Source organism: Myotis myotis, unplaced genomic scaffold (genome assembly GCF_014108235.1).
Source record: "Myotis myotis isolate mMyoMyo1 unplaced genomic scaffold, mMyoMyo1.p scaffold_m19_p_19, whole genome shotgun sequence".
Taxonomy (NCBI): Eukaryota; Metazoa; Chordata; class Mammalia; order Chiroptera; family Vespertilionidae; genus Myotis; species Myotis myotis.
Window position 1 is genome coordinate 20485295 of NW_023416323.1, and position 19982 is coordinate 20505276.

Below are 19982 nucleotides of genomic sequence, written 5' to 3' on the forward strand. Positions count from 1 at the left end.
TGTGCTTTGTCCCAGGGCCTCCCAGGTTTCAGAGTGGTTGAGCATAACTGAAGTCAGATTGGCTTGGTCTCAAATCCTATCTCTATAAGCGCTGGGCGTGTGACCGTGGGCAAGTTGCTTCATTCTTTTAGCCTCTCCTGTGGTGAAGAGAAGACAATGCTACTCTCTGCCCATGGAGAAAATGCATGGCACACACTCTCAAAGCCCAGCGGAAGGCCGGCCTCAGCAGGAGGTGGTACCCACAACCCCCCACCTCGGAGATGACAGTGACACGAAGTCCCCAGCCTGGAGCCATGCCATGCATGATCAGTAGGTAGAAAACCGCTCCCTTCTCACCTGAGGGAAGCAGCTGGCAGGCTCTGTGGGGCAGCCCCACCCAAGGTTCTTGTTACCATCCTTAGCACCCTCATGGGTGTAGGCAGGGCATTTCTGGGTCAAAGTCAGAATCAAGGAGGAAAAGGACCATCTGTCATATGGAAACCCAGAAAAGCAAGGTGGGCCTCAAACACACATTTCTAGGTGCTCCTTCCCCCAAAAGTTACATGCTTAGATAATGAAGAACTCTGACCCTGCCATGAAAGTGAATTTTAAAACCAAGATTCTACTCTGGGAAAGGGTGGTACTGCTCACTGGGAAGTGGGCTTTTGTGTAGTGAATAATTCAATGCCAGGAGGTAATGGCTAACCTGCGGCCAGCCAGATAACCTACCCTCACAAAGGGACTTAATGGAAGCTTTAAGCCAGAGTCAGCTTGACCTCCAGAAGGGCTGAAGACTAAAGGTCAACCACAGTTACGTGGCCAACCCCCCCCCCCCCCCAACTCCCCACAGGCTCTGACACCAAGGCTCCGGGAAGTGTCCTTGGTCGGTGATACTCCACGGGTATTGTCGGGAGAAGGTGGCATCCATGACTTTCCCAGAGAGAACAACTGAAGCTCCATGCATGGAACTCTGCTGGACATTGCCCCCAACACCTCTTCTCTTTTTATCTGCATCCTTTAGCTGAGATCAACCATAACCATGAGAGGAACAGTTTTCAGTGTGTTCTGTGATCCCTTCTATTGAAACCAAGGGTGGTCTTGGGGACCACAAAACTCGTAGTTGGTGTCAGAGGTATGGGTGGTCTTGAGGACTCCCTAACCCTGCAGTTTTGGATTCATACAGACCTGGGTTTCAAAGCGTGACTCCCCCAGCTGTGTGATGTGGGCAGGGCCACTGTCCCCAAAGGATGTCTCTGTCTGAGGATGTGATCACAGGCAGAGTACAGTGGGTGGGCTCCCCTTCCCCGGGTCTTACCGTCATCCTCCTCTTTGGCATCTGGTGTAGGCACAAACACGGGTTCCGACGGCCAGCAGTGCTGCTCTCCCCATCTTAAGAACGACTTTGTGAGAATGTCATATTTTAGTATCTGCACATCCAAAGAGGAAAACATGGAGATGACTTGTTGGAAAGCATGCTTATCTCACAGAGAAAGAGGATTAAGCCCCTCCAATGTAGACTCCAACATGACATCTTGGAGTCATGAAAGCAATGAGCTTCCTCCTCTAACTTGAAGCAAAGGTCCTCCTGCCACCACGTAGCTGACACTACACACTGAATTCTTTTCAAAACAAAAATCTTGAATTTATTTGGTGTTTGGTATCACATTGCAATTTTTCTATAGTTAAATAAACTAACATATTCAATGCAAACATTTAAAGTATAATACAGCCCTGGCTGGTGTGGCTCAGTTGGTTTCGCATCGCCCTGGGCACTGAAAGGTTGCTAGTTCAATTCCTGGTCAGGGCACATGCTCGGGCTGGTGGCTTGATCTCGGGCTGTTGGGGACTTGCAGGCGGCAGCCAATCTCTCTCTCTCTCTCTCTCTCTCTCTCTCTCTCTCTCTCTCGCCTTCAACTTTTCCTCTCTCTAAAAACCAATAAAAAAATCTTTTTAAAAAATAAAGTATAATACAATTCTTTTGTTGTTTTAAAAGTACAGATCACTGGACTTCTCTTAATCACCAGGAAGCCTGTTTCCCGTAGGGTATGGGGTTAGTGGGAAGTCACTTGTGGGGTGTGTACGTGTGTGTGGAAAACTTTATTTTCTTAGTGTGTACTTTTTTGCAGTGTATATTTTTTTCAGACTTCCCATTGTATTGTTTAAAAATGAAGATAAAAGTGGTATCTGTACAGCACTTAGCCTATCCCGTGGGATACAGCAAGTGTTCCACAAATACTAGTTTGAAAAAAACCACAACTAAATCTTCCAAGTTTCAGCTTTACCCTCCCTGCTTGAGCGGTTGGGCAGGGGATCCCCCTGTATACTTCCTTATCCTCATTGCCTACTACCTTGTAGCACATAGTTGGCGTTCGAAAAACACGTACGGAATAAAGAAATCAATGGATAAACTCCAGCCATGGCCTCTTTCCTGAGCTCCAGCCCAGTAGGTACAGCTCCCTCCCTGGGCTCATCATTGCTTCAAATGTATTGGGTTCCAAACTGGCCTTACTCCCTGACCTACCTCCTGTCCCCCAGGGGACCTCCCTCTTGCCCTCCATCTTCTAATCAAGGTCACCCAGTCTGAGAACCTAGCTTTGTAGACAGACAGGACTGTTGCAAGCGGTGATTACCCAGGAATCAGTACCTTGTTTGGGATGGGACTCCTTTGAACTTCAAAAGCAAAGACATACCGATATCGCTTCCCGTTGTGAGCGTAATTGATCCGAGGCAGGTCTAAGCCTAGAAAGAATGACACAGCTGACAAAGGCCCATCCTGAGGGCTAGGACATCGCCCTTTGTGCAGGGCTGGGCACCCTCTCCACAAAAACATCTCCCAGGCCAGGATCCCTGAACTCCATTCAGGCCCTGGATTGGATCAGGGTAGTCACCAGGCAGGGGAAAGGAACCTCTGATAATTATCCTGGCTCTAGTAGAAGGTTCAGGAGCAAGGTACTTAAGTATATAAAAATCTTTAATTATCCAAGATAGAAATCAAAAATAATTGCACGATTAAAATCAGAAGCCACTGCAATTTTTTAAAGCTCTTGGAAAAAAAAGTACTCATGTGTGCACACACGTGTGTGTGGGTGTGAAAAGAAACTTCTGAATCTGTGTAAAGGAGTGTCAATGGGGAATAATTAAATAAATCTGTCGAATTCATATAAGAACCTTATGTTAAAATAATATCTACAAATAATTTTAATAACATGGGAAAGTATCCATTTCAAAAGATTAAGTGTAAAAGGCTGATTATAGAATTATATCCACTATGCTAAAAAATAAAGCGAAAAGTTTAGAAGCATTGCTGGGGTGATAACTTCCTTATAGTTTATATTGTACACTAGATTTCTCATTTTGTGAAATTTTCATTGTACTTATTGCTTTTAAATTAAAAAATACCCTTAAAATTTTGTCCATGTGAATGCATATATATTGATATATGCCTGTTATGTCAGATTCAATTTGTAAAGCTGAATACAAAAATGAAAGTCCCCCTCTGATGAAATATGCCAGGTAGTTGGAGCCAACTGCTGATGAAAATATAATGTCCAAGAAAAGAGGAAGCAGGCATGGGGACAGCTGCCACAGAAAGGCCTCCTGAGAAGGACCAAAGCATAAATGCTTCTCAGGCTCACTGAGGAGCAAAGGGGAACAGATTCCTGAGATGGGAAGATGTATAATCTTACAGGTGAGTAACCATGAAACTTACAAGACACAGGTCATGATGAATGTGATGAGGAGGGACCTCCCACACACTTAAATCGGAAAAAGATGCCCATAGCCCGGCCAGCATGGCTCAGTGGTTGAGCCTCGACCTATGTACCAAGAGGTCATGGTTCAATTCCCCGTCAGGGCACATGCCTGGGTTGCGGGCTTGATCCCCAGTAGGGGGCGTGCAGGAGGCAGCTGATCAATGATACTCTCTCATCATTGATGTTTCTATCTCTCCCTCTACCTTCCTCTCTGAAATCAATAAAAATATCTAAAAAAAAAAAAAAATGCCCATAGTCAGCCTGAGACTTCCCATGATGCTCCTGGGCCCCTCAATCATGATCTGGGACTCCCTTCCCCCACACTGTAAATGGCCAACCATAGGCACTTGGTTAAGTAAAGTCTGACTCATCCCAGCAAATTCTGCATGGCTTATTAAAGATGCATTCTTGAAGAAGAAGCCATTTCAGAACATTCTAGATAGTATGGTATAGTACACATTCCTAAAAGTATAAATGCAGAGGTTAAGGGTTTTTGAGTCAGAGAAACCTGGGTGCATATCCTGGCTTTGCTGCCTGTTACCATATTGTCCTCAGCTTTGCTGTCCTCAGTTCTAAAGGAAGAAGAGGTCGTGCCAACACCAGCCTGCTGGAGTTGCTCTAATAGTAACGGCTACATCTCTCGGACTCTCACTACCCTGAGCTCAGCCCCTCGTGTGTGAACTCGTTGAATGTGGATGACAACAGGATGAAGTGCCGTGATGAAAGGAGAGGACGGCTGAGCAGCTCCTAGAAGAGTGCCTGGCATCCGCCAAGCAGTCCACACACAAGAGAGGAGACTGGGTGGGTATTTCCAAGGGTTGTCACAGGTGGAGGTATTATGAGGGATTTATTTATTGCCATACTTTACAGTATTGCCCACGGTTGCTATAATAAACAGGAATTCTCAGAAACAAAAGGACTATAATATTTTAAGTCTCCATCTCCCACACCACATGGTGGATGAGAGAAAATGGAAGTTGATGCCTTAAGAATTAGAAATGGGCCCTAGCTGGTTTGGGTCAGTGGATAGAGCGTCAGCCTGCAGACTGAAGGGTCCCGGGTTCGATTCTGGTCAAGGGCACATGCCCGGGTTGCAGGCTCAGTCCTCAGTAGGGGGCATGCAGGAGGCAGCTGATCAATGATTCTCTCACATCATTGATGTTTCTATCTCTTTTTCCCTCTCCCTTCCTCTGAAATCAGTAAAAACAAAACAAAACAAAAAAACACACATATATATAGAATTAGAAATGGCCCTGGCCATTTTTTCTCAATGGTTAGAGCACCAGCCTGTGGATGGAAGGGTCACGGGTTCAATTCCCAGTCAAGGCAGTTGGTTGCACGTTCAATACTGGCCCTGGTTGGGGCACAAGCAGGAGGCAACCAATCGATGTCTCTCTCACATCACTGTTTTTCTCTCTACATATACTCTCTTTCTGTCCCTCCCCACTCCCCCTTCTCTTACATTCTCTCTAAAAGTCAATGGGGAAAAAATATCCTCACTTTTTAGGTGAGGATTTAAAAGAAATTTTTTTAAGAATTAGAAAACGAGATCTGTATTTTCACTTTTAAAGACTCTGAGAGTCTGGGGTGCCACACAGATTGGTTGTTGGATCCATGGGGCACTGTTTACAGAACTGATTGTTAGTGGTCAAATCTGAGGTCATCCCAGGAAAGTCCCCAGACCAGCACCCTTCCAGATGCCTGGACCTGGCATGGGGCAGCCACCTGGGGAGCCACGCCTTGCCACGCCCCGAGTATCCTGGGCAAGCCTGTTCACTACGAACTCAAGTGTTGAACTCAGACCCAGACTTTTGTCACATGGTGATAACACTGAGCACAAAAGCGTGGTCCCCGCCGCATGGACTTGTTATATTCCAGGGCGGAGGTTCTCAATCAGGGCCATGGTGCCCCCCATGGACACTGGCAATGTCCGGGCATGTTTCTGCTTATTCCAGTTCAGGGTGGGGGTGCTCCTGGCATCTGGTAGGTCAAGGCTTGGGATGCGGCTCAACATCCTACAATGCCCAGGATGGCCCCACCATAAAGAATGACCAGCCCCAGGTATCAGCAGTGCCAGGTGGAGGAGCCCTGCTCTAGTGGGCGTGACTTCCATTCAAGGGTTTTACGTTGTGTGTATAGCTCAATCTTTCTGAGGCCTGGTTAGCTCCTCTGTGACATGCTGACAGCACCTGTTATGTGGGCTATTGTGAATGTGTAGAGGTAGGGATCCAAACGTGCTGTGCCTGTTAGTCCGCATTCAGTACAGCACAGCATTTGGGGGGGAGGGGCAGCCGTGAAAATCACCAGGTCCAATGACCACCCAGTGCCTTCCTGGGTGGGGTTTGAGGGCATATGAAAGACAACTGTACCAAAATGCTTTGCACTGGGACAACCCCAAGAGCCTTCCTCTTTGTCCCTTGTCCATGCGTAGCATCTCTAAATCAGAAGGAGGTTACATAAAGAGGCCTGGGGGGGCTTCATGAAATTCTGCTCTTCCCTAAACACAGGGATAGAGGATGTAGTTTACCTTCACAGAGCAACTCTGGTTGGCAGTAGACTTGGTCATCTTTTTCCTTCAGGGCTCTTGCTGTCGTAGATGCCAGTTTGATTAAATTTGAGCCCACTTCTGCATTCTGAAAGAATCAATTTTCCAACAAAAATGAAAACTTGTTACCCAGAAGAAACATTTGTTTTACTGTGTACATTTTTAAAAAAATGCTTCTGTGTATGCCATCTTGCTGTGTTCTCACATTACTCACAGGAAGCAGCTATTTACATAACTGGTATTCTTAGTTAAAAATGCGGATTGGCGATTGTAAGTGACTCCTCCAAGATCGGATAGCTGGTAGACGGTAGGGCAGGGGCCCCTAAAACCGTGGCTCTTTTTTTCTACCATGGGCCACCTTATCCCTCACAGGTGAAATTAATGAACTTTTTAAACACTGGATGATTCACCTGTAAAAGGCTGCATCAGTCATTAAAAGACTGTTTATAAAGAGTTCATAATAACATGGGAAATGCTCATGATAGAATACTGAGTGAAAAGAGCAGCAGAGTAAATTGCATACGCAGTCTGACCTCAGCCAGCGAAAATAATTACATTGAAAAGAGCCTGGGGAGAAATAGACCAAATATTAACAATATAGCAGGCAGTGGCAGTATGAAGACCTTAATTTCTTTTTCTATGTTTATCTATATCTTTGGTATATTCTCCTGTGAAAATGTATCACTGCTGAAAATAAAATAAACATGCAATAAATTTTACTTAGGAGAAAAATATCTATCAAGGACATTCCTTGGTCTCAAGTTTCAATCAGACTTTGCTCTGTTCAGTGCCTTACTGCCATCATTGTAACTCAGGAGAGGGATTTAACACAATTGATTGAATATTTGTTGAGCATTTGCCACTCCCTATTTCTCCACATACTAGTTATGTGAGTTGAGTAAGTTACTTAGTATCTCTGAAATTCAGTGTTTTCACCTGTATAATGGAGTATAGTATACGCATTGTAGGAATAGTATATGTGTCGCTGAATTATTGTGCAGATTAAATAATCCATGCAAATAATTTAAAGAGAGCCTGGTTGGCAGAAAGTGCTAGATAATCAGCTGCTGTTGATGATATGGCTGTTGTATTATTGCCACTAGTACTCCTACTACTACATTACTGCCGTTACCACAGGGAGAGAATGAGAAACAAGCCCCTGTCTTCACAGAGTTTACTGGGGAGAATTATTGTTATGGTTGACTTTTTTTTTTTTTTTAAATATATTTTATTGATTTTTTACAGAGAGGAAGGGAGAGAGATAGAGAGCTAGAAACATCGATGAGAGAGAATCATCGATCAGCTGCCTCCTGCACATCTCCCACTGGGGATACGCCCGCAACCCAGGTACACGCCCTTGACCGGAATTGAACCTGGGACCTCTCAGTCCGCAGGCCGACGCTCTATCCACTGAGCCAAACCGGTTTCGGCGGTTGACTTTTCATTTAAACTTTTCTCTACGTTCCAACTTTTCCAAAATGGGCTTTTATAATTAAAACAACCCTATTTGAACAATCGCTGCTTTTGGCTGGGAAGGACAGGAAATTTACTGCATCCTAGCTATTAAATTGCAGGGGCCGTTCAAGGTATTTTTATTAGTTCAATCCCTCAATTGACAGAAGACTACACTGAGGCCCAGAGAAGGAAAGTGGCTTGTCCAAGGACACACAGAGAGAAGCAGAGTCTGAGCCCAGACCTTCACCTGGCGATTCTTCTACTCAGAAGCAAGAGCACTGCAGGCAGAGGACAAAGCAGGTGCAAAGGCCCGGAGGCCGGCCCGTTCCCATCCTGCAGGTCTCAGCTCAACATCCCTTCCCCAACGACTCAATCTGCAGGGTCTCTGAGGTGTGTGTCCCAACCTGCAATCATCTCTTTAGGGAGCTGCTTCCTTCTTTTATGCTCTTTCCCTGTGAAGACAGGGACCAGATTTTGTTCAGTGCATGGCACATAGCTCCCAGGGAGTAACTGCTAAACAAATGAGTGAATACATGACTCAGTAAGCTTTTCCTTTAACTGTCAAGGGGCAAAACGTGCCTTGCCGAGGGGTTGTAAGAATTAAATGCGATAAAGTGCATTTAAGAGTCACTTAGCACCCAGCACATCTACGGTTTCTTATAAACAAAAGCTCCGAATGCCTCCACCTGTGATGCACAACCAATAGGTGGGAGGCCCCTCCTGGTGACTTGCTAGTCACATGACAGCAATAGGCCTCTCGTGCATGTCCTGGGCTTGATTCTTAGGGAGTCGATCTGCAGAGCCGTCTTAGAACTCCAGCCTGAAACTGGTCAGACTGGTTGAGGGATAAACTGAATTTTTCCACACACAGCAGTAATGAACATGACTCGGCTGCTTTCAGTGGCCAACATGCTCCGCTTTGGGAAGAAATGGCTTTCCAGCCAGAATTCAGCAAAAATTCTGCGAGCTTACTTTGAAATCCCTAAATTCTAGGGGAGAAGAAGTCATCTCAGTAATTCCCCGAAACACGGACTTCGGGGTTCAGCAGCCCTGGGTGTGAAATCTGACTCCACAGCTTTCTCTGTGAACTTGCTCAGCCTCCCTGGGCCCCCTTCCTCCCTCGCTTGGCTTCCTCGTTTGTAAAACCGGGGGGGGGGGCATTTGTAACTTTTGGATGGGTTCCTTTGACCTGCGTCTGAGGATAATGGCTAGGATTAAGTTAAATAATGGTTATGAAAACACCTGGCCCAGGGCCAGACCCATCATAATTAGTAACTGGGAGCCAGGCAGACATGCATTCAAACTCCAACTCAAATCCCACTGACAATTCCGCGATGTTGGGCAGGTGGCTCTCATCTGTAGTCACGGGATAATGAATCATTCAGAGGGCTGTCATAGAGATGAGGTGAGAAGCATGCAAAGCATGTAACCACCCCTAAAACTGCAGGACCCCAATGAGAATGAGGCCCACCAACCCCAGGTCTAAACATAGCCAATGGTTAAGTAAAAGGCCGTTCTCTCCTCTGCCTTGGCACACAGACCTTCACAATGTGGTCGACCGGTGCTGTCCAATACGGCAATCACTAGCCACATGTGGCTATTTAAATTTAATGTTTAATTGAAATTAAATAAAATTTAAAATTCAGTTTCTCAGCTGCACTGGCCACATTTCAATAGTACATGTGGCTGGTGGCTACTACGTTGGGTGGACAGATAAGCGTTCCTTCATTGTAGCAGGTTCCATTGCATGGTGCTGGTCCCAAGTGTGAATTAAAAATTCTAGGAACTCCTGGAGTCTGGAGCTGGAATAGGGTAGTGGAACGAGGGCCAGCTTTTAGGCCCAGGTTCTCTGCCCCTGCCCCTTTTCTTCCCACTGCATGGATGCGCCAGCCAGCACCACCAAGCCAGCAGCCAGCCCTGGCCACCGCGTGGGCCTGAGGAGGACAGGAGCAGGTGCTGCAAGCAGGCTGGGGCTATTTGGGCAGGAAATTCAGGGATCCAGGGTAGCCAGTTCAGGGGTGGGGTGGGGGAGGGTCCCTCTGGGTGGGCATCACTCCATAGCCCTTTAACTCCTCACTCTGGGGGGAAGGGGAACTGCTGGAGAAAGGCCAGAGCAGGGGCCCCTCTTGCTGAGGTCTAAGAGCAGAAGAGTCATCTTAACACAGGGCCTGGGGCACAGTGAACTCCCATGGTGGCTGTCTTATAATATGGGTCATTTTTACATTTGGAGAAAAGACAAAAACCAAACCAACTGAGCTACCCTTTCTAGGTCCAAGATACCTACCCTCCTCCCACCCCCTGCCCGTGAAGGCCCCTATGTGTGGATGGCTGTCAGGAGGGAAGTCAGTGTTTACGAACCCACCTGCAGGACAAGGGCAGGGCACCTGCAGGGACTGTCTGCACACGCCTACGCCCCTCCCAGCCCAGCCCTGCCTTCCACAATCCCCACGCCACTCTACATAAACAGGCCTCTCCTTCCTTTGACCCCAGCTGGCCCAAACACAAGAGAATCTGGGGCAGCTAGGAGGCCCCAGACTTCTGAATATACTTCACTATTCTCATTCTACAAGGCAAACACTTAACACTTGGGAAATGTTCCAAATGCTAAAGGAAGACCTTGTGCCCTTTTGGAGACCTTGATTCATGTTTTCATTCATTCAAAAATATTTAAGAGCTTAATGAGAACTCTTTGAATGCCAGACGCTATGATGGGTGCAGGGGATAAACTGACAAAACAGAGTCCTGGCCCTCTGGGAGCTTCAGCAGGAAGAGGAGACTGAACACGTTCATTACAAAGAGCTGCAGGTGCCATTAGAGTGTATAGACTCATCTGAGGGGAGTAAGGATCTTGAGACCTGCAGGATGACCAGGAATTTGCTTCCTGGATGTGAATTAGAATCCACTGCGGGCTCTGAGGCCATGCCCACCCCTGGACCCCACTCCTGGAGGATGTGGGCTGGGGCCCAGCAGGAGCTGATGTGGTCTCAGAGCCCCCAGGTAAGTCTGACCTGCAGCCAGGACTGGAGTGGAGATCTGATGGGAAGAGAATGGAGTTGCAGGCGGAGGGACAGGGATGTACAAAGGCCCCAGACTGAAGGGCATTAGAGAAAGAGTGGCATGGCCTGCAGTTCTTCCCTGATAAGCCTTTGGATGGGATGAAATGAGAGCTGCTGGATCTGGGCATAGAGGCCAGACTGATTTCCAGATTTCAATATGCAGGCGGGGTTACTTGAAAATGAAGCAAAGAGACATTTTTTAAGGGACAATAAATAGCAATTAGAACGCGTGGCCAGAGCTACCCTTCCCAGACTCACTCTTCCCTTGCAAGTTTCAAAGCAGCAGATGGCTCACTCGGCGCCTTTTAAAAATATACATGCTAAACGTCTTAGCTTGGTTGAGAACCAAGATGGCGGCATAGGTTAACGCCGGAGTTTGCTGCTTTGAACAACTACTTCAAAAGTGAAACCAAAAAACGGAAGGGACATCACCCAGAACCACAGGAACGCTGGCTGAGTGGAAGTCCTACAAATAGGAGGAAAGAGAAACGCATGCGGACACTCAGAGGAGGTGCAGTGCTGAAGTCAAATTCTGAGGTGCGCAGTGCGCGAGCGGGCTGGCGGCGGAGGGCACGGTTGGCGTTTTCAATCGGGAGGGAGTCGCAGACTCTGAGCTCCAGATCCGGGCGAGTCTTTAGGGACCCAGACTCAAACGGGAGAGGCGGGACTGTCTGGCTTCGGTCAGAGCGAGTGCAGCTTTCTCTCCGAGCTTTGCAGCGGGTGCTGGGACTCAGAGAGGCAGAGCCCCTGGGGACAGGACTGAGAGCCGCCATAACTGCTCTCTCCGGCCCACCCTGTTGATCCTGTGCGACCCGCCCTGCCCAAACCCTGCACGGAGGCATTTGCCGGATAGCCTCAGGCAAAGGCTAGATTAGCACCTCCCTAGAGGACAGAAGTTCTCTCACTGCTGACACAGCTGATTCTCATAGCCACTTGGCCTGGAGGTCAAACCCTCCCTGGTATTAGCTACAACAATCAAGGTTTAACTATAAGACTGTGCACAAAGACCACTAGGGGGTGCACCAAGGAAGCATAACAAAATGCGGAGACAAAGAAACAGGACAAAATTGTCAATGGAAGATATAGAGTTCAGAACCACACTTTTAAGGTCTCTCAAGAACTGTTTAGAAGCCGCCGATAAACTTAATGAGATCTACAAGAAAACTAATGAGACCCTCGATCTTATATTGGGGAACCAACTAGAAATTAAGCATACACAGACTGAAATAACGAATATTATACAGACTCCCGACAGCAGACCAGAGGAGCGCAAGAATCAAGTCAATGATTTGAAATGCGAGGAAGCAAAAAACACCCAACCGGAGGGGTGGAATGAAAAAAGAATCCAAAAATGCGAGGATAGTGTAAGGAGCCTCTGGGACAGCTTCAAGCGTACCAACATCAGAATTATAGGGGTGCCAGAAGATGAGAGAGAGCAAGATATTGAAAACCTATTTGAAGAAATAATGACAGAAAACTTCCCCCACCTGGTGAAAGAAATGGACTTACAGGTCCAAGAAGCGCGGAGAACCCCAAACAAAAGGAATCCAAAGAGGACCACACCAAGACACATCATAATTAAAATGCCAAGAGCAAAAGATAAAGAGAGAATCTTAAAAACAGCAAGAGAAAGAAACTCAGTTACCTACAAGGGAATACCCATACAACTGTCAGCTGATTTCTCAACAGAAACTTTGCAGGCCAGAAGGGAGTGGCAAGAAATATTCAAAGTGATGAATACCAAGAACCTACAACCAAGATTACTTTATCCAGCAAAGCTATCATTCAGAATTGAAGGTCAGATAAAGAGCTTCACAGATAAGGAAAAGCTAAAGGAGTTCATCACCACCAAACCAGGATTATATGAAATGCTGAAAGGTATCCTTTAAGAAGAGGAAGAGGAAGAAAAAGGTAAAGATACAAATTATGAACAACAAATATGCATCTATCAACAAGTGAATCTAAGAATCAAGTGAATAAATAATCTGATCAACAGAATGAACTGGTGATTATAATAGAATCAGGGACATAGAAAGGGAATGGACTGACTATTCCTGGGGGGGAAAGGGGTGTGGGAGATGCGGGAAGAGACTGGACAAAAATCGTGCACCTATGGATGAGGACAGTGGGTGGGGAGTGAGGGCGGAGGGTGGGGCGGGAACTGGGAGGAGGGGAGTTATGGGGGGAAAAAAAAAGAGGAACAAATGTAATAATCTGAACAATAAAGATTTAATTAAAAAAAAAAAAAAAAAAAAAAAAAAAAAAAAAAAAACGTCTTAGCTTGGTTCCAAGGAAGCAAATCATTTTCGAGCGTGACAAAAGGTTATAAAATACGGTGGTGTGTGGGCAGTGGGAGGGAGTCTTTCCTCTCTGTCTTTCCCCGGACTGAGGTCGACATGAAGTGGGGGCGGGCTGGGCCTTGGGATTTGCCACCTGTGAGCTTTGTGACACCCCCATTGCTTCCTGGAACCAGGAGCTGCGGTTTGAGGCCCTGCCCAGAGCAAGGGGCACAGAGGGCGGTGGCTCATGTGAAGATTATGTGGGACACGGCCAGTTCATTCAATAGCCCCAGGGAGAAAGCTAATTCCTTTTTCTCTTCCAAGCTTTCTGACAGGTCAAGAAACAAGTCTCAGTTAGGTGCCACTCAGTCTTTAACAGGTAATACATTTTGGAACTTTCTTATTAACAAAGACATTAAGTCTTGGCTAGAGTGTAAGACCTCTGCTTTATTTCCATTTTTTTATGCTTATGATTGCCTGCTATTTGCAGCAAGCAAGGCTGGCTTTCCATTGGGTAGTGATAAGTTTTCTTTCAACAGTGAGTGATTTAAGCAAAAATATGACTTGTAAATGTTAAATAGAGGTGATAGGAAATATGGTGTAAATCACAACAGAGATATGCAGATGGGGAAATGCCAGAGAGACAGGAACAACCAACAGACCTGGTATTTAAATGCAGGCCTTGCTCACTGGTTGGGAGATGCCTGAACTCCAGCACTGAGGAGCCTGGCAGTAAGGAGCCTGGCAGTGAGGGTGGGAGAGGTTCCCTGGGCGCTGTGGGAGTGTCCCCTACCCCTCAGGCCTGCAGAGCCCCAAGAGGCATCAGTGCGACCCATCGGGGTTTCTTTCCAGGAGTTATACCCCTTACCATCCATAAGGATGGGTTTAGAGACAGGCTGGTGCAGATAATAACCTTGGCCCTGCCATTCTGAGTTGTGTGACCTTGGGCACATTCATTAACTTCTCTGAGCCTCAGTGTCTTCATCAATTAAATGAGTCTAATATAAGGACCTCTCCCACAAGTTGGTTGGATCATTAAGTGAGGTAAGGAAAATAAAACACTTAGCAAAGTACCTGGCATATAGAGTGCAGTTAGTAAATATGAGCCATCAAAATTGAATTGAAATGAATTTGGCTTCATTTAAATTAAGTCATGAAGTCAGTGAGTTCTGGAGCCAGAAGCCTCTGTAGCCTCCAAAACCAAGTCCAGAACTCTGGCAGCATCACCCTAATTAAGGATAATATCTGACCTAGTGGTCATTTTTAATGCAAGAACAGAACTATTCAACAGCAGGGCACCTGGTAGGCAAATGGTGTTGAATCCCTGCCATAAGCTGTCAGGAAAATAGTAAAACGATGAATCCCTGCCATAAGCTGTCAGGAAAATAGTAGAAGAACATTTAATGTCATGGAAAGATATTTAGATATACAAATAGGTGGGAAAAGCAGTACACAAAAGAGTATGTACACATTCAGCCATGTATGGACACATACTACAACACAGATGAACCTTGAAAACATGATGCTGAGTGAAAGAAGTCAGTCATAGAAAACCACTCCCGTATGATCCATTTCTATGAAATGCCCGAGAAATATATCCTCAGAGACAGGAAGTAGAGTAGTGGTTGCCTAGGGCAGGGGGATGGAGGGATTTGGGAGGTGTTATGATTAAGGAATACGAGATTTCTTCTGGGGGTAATAAAAATGTTTTAAAATTGATTGTGGTGATAGTTGCACAACTCTGTGAATATACTAAATGCCATTGAATTACAGTTTAAATGGGTGAAAATGGGTAAATTATATGGCATGTGAATTATATCTCAATAAAGCAGTTAGTACTAGCTGGTTTGGCTCAGTAGATAGAGCGTCAGCTTGTGGCCTAAAGGGTCCTGGGTTCAATTCTGGTCAAGGGCACATGCCTGAATTGCAGGCTCAATCCCCATTGTGGGGCGTACAGAAGGCAGCTGATTGATGATTCTCTCTCATCATTGATGTTTCTATCTCTCTCTCCCTCTCCCTTCCTCTCTGAAATCAATAAAAAATAGATTTAAAATAAAAAAATAAAGCAGTTAAAAATATGTACAGTGTAATTGATTTCCTTTTATAAAATTAAATCACACTACATAAGTTTAATCACTAAATCAAGATATATATCAATATGTATGTAGTATATACAATATACATATACTGTATATACATGTCAATTATGTGCATATATACATATATATCAGTGTGTCTGTCTAGCTAGCTAGCTAGCTATGGAGAGAAAGAGAGAGAGACTGACTTGGGGGGGCAATACAAATATATCTACAAGGGGTTTATGGGGAATTTCTTTCCTTTTTACTTAATCTATATTTTCTAGTTTCTACTATGACTATCTACTATGGGAAAATAATAAAAACCTTTTTCTGTCTCTCTTTAAGAACAGCTCATTTTGGATTTCAATGTCAACCAACTCAGCTTCCTACCTGGCACTCCTGTCTCCCCAGGAATAAAACGGCCTTCCTTCAAGCCATTACCTTGTCCGTGCAGAGGGGCACGGCGAACCTCTTGAGGGTGGGGACAGGGATGATCCTGGAGTTCCCTTCGAAGCCTTGTTTCAGGTTGGCCAAGTAGAAGCAGTTGTACAGGCTGCTGTCCTCGTAGGCGATGACGTCAAACAGAAGGCAGCCGTCCTCTTCGTAGGCGTTGATGTGATGAAAGACCACCATAGGGTCCGTGTAAAACTTGGTGGACACGAGCTTCCCAGTCCTTTGGTTGACAATGTGAATGTAAGTCTGAAAGAAGAGGCACATCCAGTGGTCAGCTCCCCCTCTGTTGGCCCAGCGTGGCGGCCTCAGGTACGGGACAAGACCCAGCCCTGCCATGTACTGGCTCATGCCCGGAGTGTCCCTTCCCCCTTCCGACCTTGTGTCCCACTCCAGAGTGCCAGCCCCGCAGAGCACTGGGTATGTGGGGCTGTCACTTGCTGCATGTCTGGGATCACCTCTTTCCCACGGAGAGGAAGTTTGTGGGCCAGGGCTTCTGTGTCCCCAGGACAGTGTTTGGGGAAGGCCCCGGGGGGTGCACTGTTTCCCTTGGTTGTGATTCCAGGTGGGCGGCAACATGCCAGCTCCCTGGAAATGGCCGAGTTGGAGAGAACTGGTGAGGTGCCAGAGCTCTAGGGCTTCCCAGGCTCCATCCACAGCCAGAGCCCCTAACACTCTGAAACCACACCTTCCCTTTTGGGTCCCCTCTCCAACCTGCACCACAGAGCCTGCAACCGGGATGCGGTTGCCACAGCAACACCCCTGCCCTGGAGGGCTGAGTGACCTGGTTCTAGTTAAGGATCCCACATGGGTATCTGCTCATGAGGCCAGGCGCTGCACACACTCTGGGTGTCACGAGGTGGTGCCACCCTGGGTGGTAATTAGCCATATCTGCAGCCCCAGTTGCCTAATCCAAAGGGAGGGGGTGGTTCTATCCTTTGGCAGCTCTGGCCCTATCACCCTCCTCCTGAAAGGAAGGGAGGCCCACTCCTGGCTGATCTTTCACCACCTCCTCCCTGCTTGTTTGCTTCTCTCTCGCCTTCCTCAGAATCAAGCTTTGAATGTTGGGCAGGGTGCAGAGGAGGAAAGCTTTGATAGCGTGGTGGTGGGAGTCAGCAGGACAGTGAGTACAGGGGTAATTATTTTAGGCCTTTTCTTCCCTAGGATCCCAATCCCTGGGTCTTTCAGAAAGTTCTCTTCGAAATGTCTTCCAAAGCTCTCCCAGGGTTCTCAGCCTGCCCTCCAGAGCCGGGGAATCCCCAGGGGCCTCAGGGTGGAGGCACAGAGGGCCCTGCAGCTCCTGGCAGTGGGATGCGCCTCAGGTATTTGAGGATTTTTTATTTTTGGTATGAGCACTCTCTAAAGAAGCAGTCTTTCTTTGCATTTTAAGAGAGTGAACACATAAATGAAAAACACTGCAGACAGGTTGACAAAAAGCTCAGCCCCTTTTTAATTGACATCCTGGGAGAAGTCAGAGATGTGGGGAGGCAGAACAATGGAAGGCACACAAGAGACTACCTATGGTTCACCCTATGAGTAAACAATGTGGCCTAACTTCGCCATTCCCAAGAAGTGTTTGGGGGATTTAACTGGCTCCCCTGCCGCCCCCTTGCCCCACTCATTCATTCCACAAATATTTATAGAGGGTCTATGACACAGACAATTTCTCAGGAACTAGAGAGACAAAACAAAACCAAGCCTCTGCTTTCCTGCAATTTATATTTCAGTTGGGGTGAGGCCGACAGCCCATGATCAAATATATCCTCTGTCAAGGATGATGAGCGCTACTGAGAAAAGTGAAGCAGACCCGGGGATGGAGAAGCCTGGGGAAGGGTCTGTTATAGATAAGTTCGCCAAGGAAGGCCTCGAGGTCAGGGGGCTGGAGCTGAGACCTAGAGTAGTTTCGGTAGGAAGCCATGCAGGGAAGAATATTCCAGGGGATAGAAAACCCAAAGGTTGCTGAGGCAGGAATGTGTGTGGCTGGTTTGAGATACAGGAGGAGGTGGAGTGAGCAGGGAGCCTCTGGTTGGGATGAGGTGTGTAGGGATTTACAGGCCAAAGAGTGAGGCCTTTGGATCTTATTCCAAGGAATATGGAAAATAAGTGGAAGGCCTTAGCAGAGGAGGGACCACACCTAAGTCCTTTGTTCCTTTGAACACCTTACGCTCCTCCCTGAGAAGAAAATATAAGCCTTAAAGAGCCGGGGGGGGGGGGGACGACGACACACATTTGTATATGTACATAAAGATGTGTGTGGTGCGTGGAAAGAGGAACAGAAGGATGTCAAACGGATATGGTAGTTCTCTCTGGAGAGGGCAATGGTTGGGGGGAGGAGTGGGGACGAGGTGGGAAGGGGCCTAATAGGTTGGTTTCTATACTTCCATATTATCTGAATGGCATGGAAGTATAGAAATTACTTGATATATTTCACAAGTAACAGCAGCAAAAAAATATATATACATACACATGTACATGCATATATATAGACATATACACATTTATACACATATACACATGTGAAGACATATATAGACATCATACCTACATGGACACACTCACATGCATTCACACATACATACTTGGTGCACCCAGGTGTCCCTACATGGAAGATGTTTCTGTTGTACTGTCTGGTGGAACGCTCTCATTATGATGTCTGAACAATCTATGGCCCCCCTGCCCTGACATTACACAGCAGCCACAGGGGTGCTGAAAAGGCCTTGTCAATGGACAATGGAGGCTGAAGGAGCCCAGATATTGGTTAGGACTGAGGTGAGTGGGGACTGCCTTGGTTGATGAGGCTACCTTTTCAGGACAGTCTTCTTCACTGACTTATTGATTTGGGACCATAAAGGCCCAGCACCCTTGCCCTAACTCAGGACCTCTCTGAAGGACCACCCTAAGTTCAGACCTCTCTGGAAGGTTGGCTGATGCCTCCGGGGAGGCTGTACGGTAGCTTACTTCCTCCTTTCCTACGAAAGCTCCTCCGTGCTGACCTCCGTCTCAGTGTCCAGGGACACCTCACTCTGGCCGTCCTCATGTTGCGTGTCCTCATGAGGCCCAGCCAGGGCTTACCTTGTCCTCCCTGTGGAAAGCCAGGCAAGAAGCCCAGCTCACTCCCCGGATGTACGCAGTTGCCATCTTGAGAATATCCAACTTGAAGGGCTGCTCGAGAAAAATGATGTAGTTCTCGGTGACCCCGAAGCTGTGGTAATAGCTTGGGGAGAGGAGGGAGCGGGAGGGGATGGAGCAGAGCACCTCCGTGTGCTGCAGGGGGCTCTTCCTCTTCATCCTGTCTGGAGAAAAGCAAGACTCAGGCACCAAGCAGGGCCTGGATGCCCAGACCACAGCACCATCACCTGCAGCAGAGCCCCTCAAACTGACCTGGTCACTAAGAACCTTGGAAAAGGAGCTGACGAGGAAAGCAGGTGAAGGGGTGCTGCCTAGCTGATGCGGGGCACAGGCCCACCCCACTCTGAGACCGGGTTCTGCATCTGAAAACAGTGAACCACAGTCAGACCTCTGGGCCAGGGGTCCACAACACAGCCCCGGGTTTAACCCGCCTCCACCTGCTTTTGGATGAAGGTTTATTTGAAACACAGCATGCTTCCTCCTTTATGCAGGGGCCACGGCTGCTTTTGCTTTCGAGCCACAGCAGTGCTGCTGAGTAGTTGCAACAGAGACTACCTGTCTGCAAAGCCTCAAATATTGACTCTCAGAAATATTTACTGGAAACGTTTGTCAGCCCCTGTTCTGGAGCAATGCTCTCAAACTTTGATGTGCATATGGATCAGCTGAGGAGCATAATGAAACATGGAGTTGGGCTCAGCAGGCGGGCTGGGCCTGAGGCTCCATCAGGCTGGCCCAGGGGAGGGGCCAGCTCCCAGGCTAATGCTTGGATATTTAGCTGAGGACCCTCATTTGACATTGTGAGTTAATAGAAAAAGCATATTTTGGCGTCTGCCCCCAGGCCCTGGCACGGGGCTCCTAAAACCTGTGTAGTTTCCTAAGTAGTGAGAGCATGAGGAACATCCCTTGTTCTAATGTTTGGTCTTTGACCCCATCCATGACCCCAGGCTCCTGAAAGCTCTGTAAACTCCCAAGTGGTAAGAGCATGAGGAGCATCTTTTGAGCTGACTCTGGGTGGGCTCCAGGATGGGGGCTGGTCACCAGAAAGACCAAGTCATAATTACAGCTTGGAATTTTTCAATTCCATCCCTCATCCTCCAGAGACAGCCGTGGGCAAACTACGGCCCGCGGGCCGGATCCGTCCGTTTGAAATTAATAAAACTAAAAAAAAAAAAAGACCGTACCCTTTTATGTAATGATGTTTACTTTGAATTTATATTAGTTCACACAAACACTCCATCCATGCTTTTGTTCCAGCCCTC

General features: G+C 47.1%; 1 protein-coding gene across 2 annotated transcripts in view; it reads right to left on the reverse strand.

Annotated features, from left to right (window-relative positions):
• The window catches only part of BCO1 (beta-carotene oxygenase 1), a 41812-nt gene that overhangs the window by 1139 nt on the left and 20691 nt on the right, over positions 1-19982 (reverse strand). For both annotated transcript variants that reach the window (XM_036346904.1, XM_036346902.1), the window contains 5 exons: positions 18667-18887; positions 15586-15843; positions 6259-6364; positions 2624-2718; positions 1295-1406 (listed from right to left, as the gene is read on the reverse strand). In XM_036346904.1, the coding sequence (XP_036202797.1) occupies positions 1295-1406; positions 2624-2718; positions 6259-6364; positions 15586-15843; positions 18667-18887 (792 nt within the window). The remainder of the gene's footprint in view (positions 1-1294; positions 1407-2623; positions 2719-6258; positions 6365-15585; positions 15844-18666; positions 18888-19982) is intronic.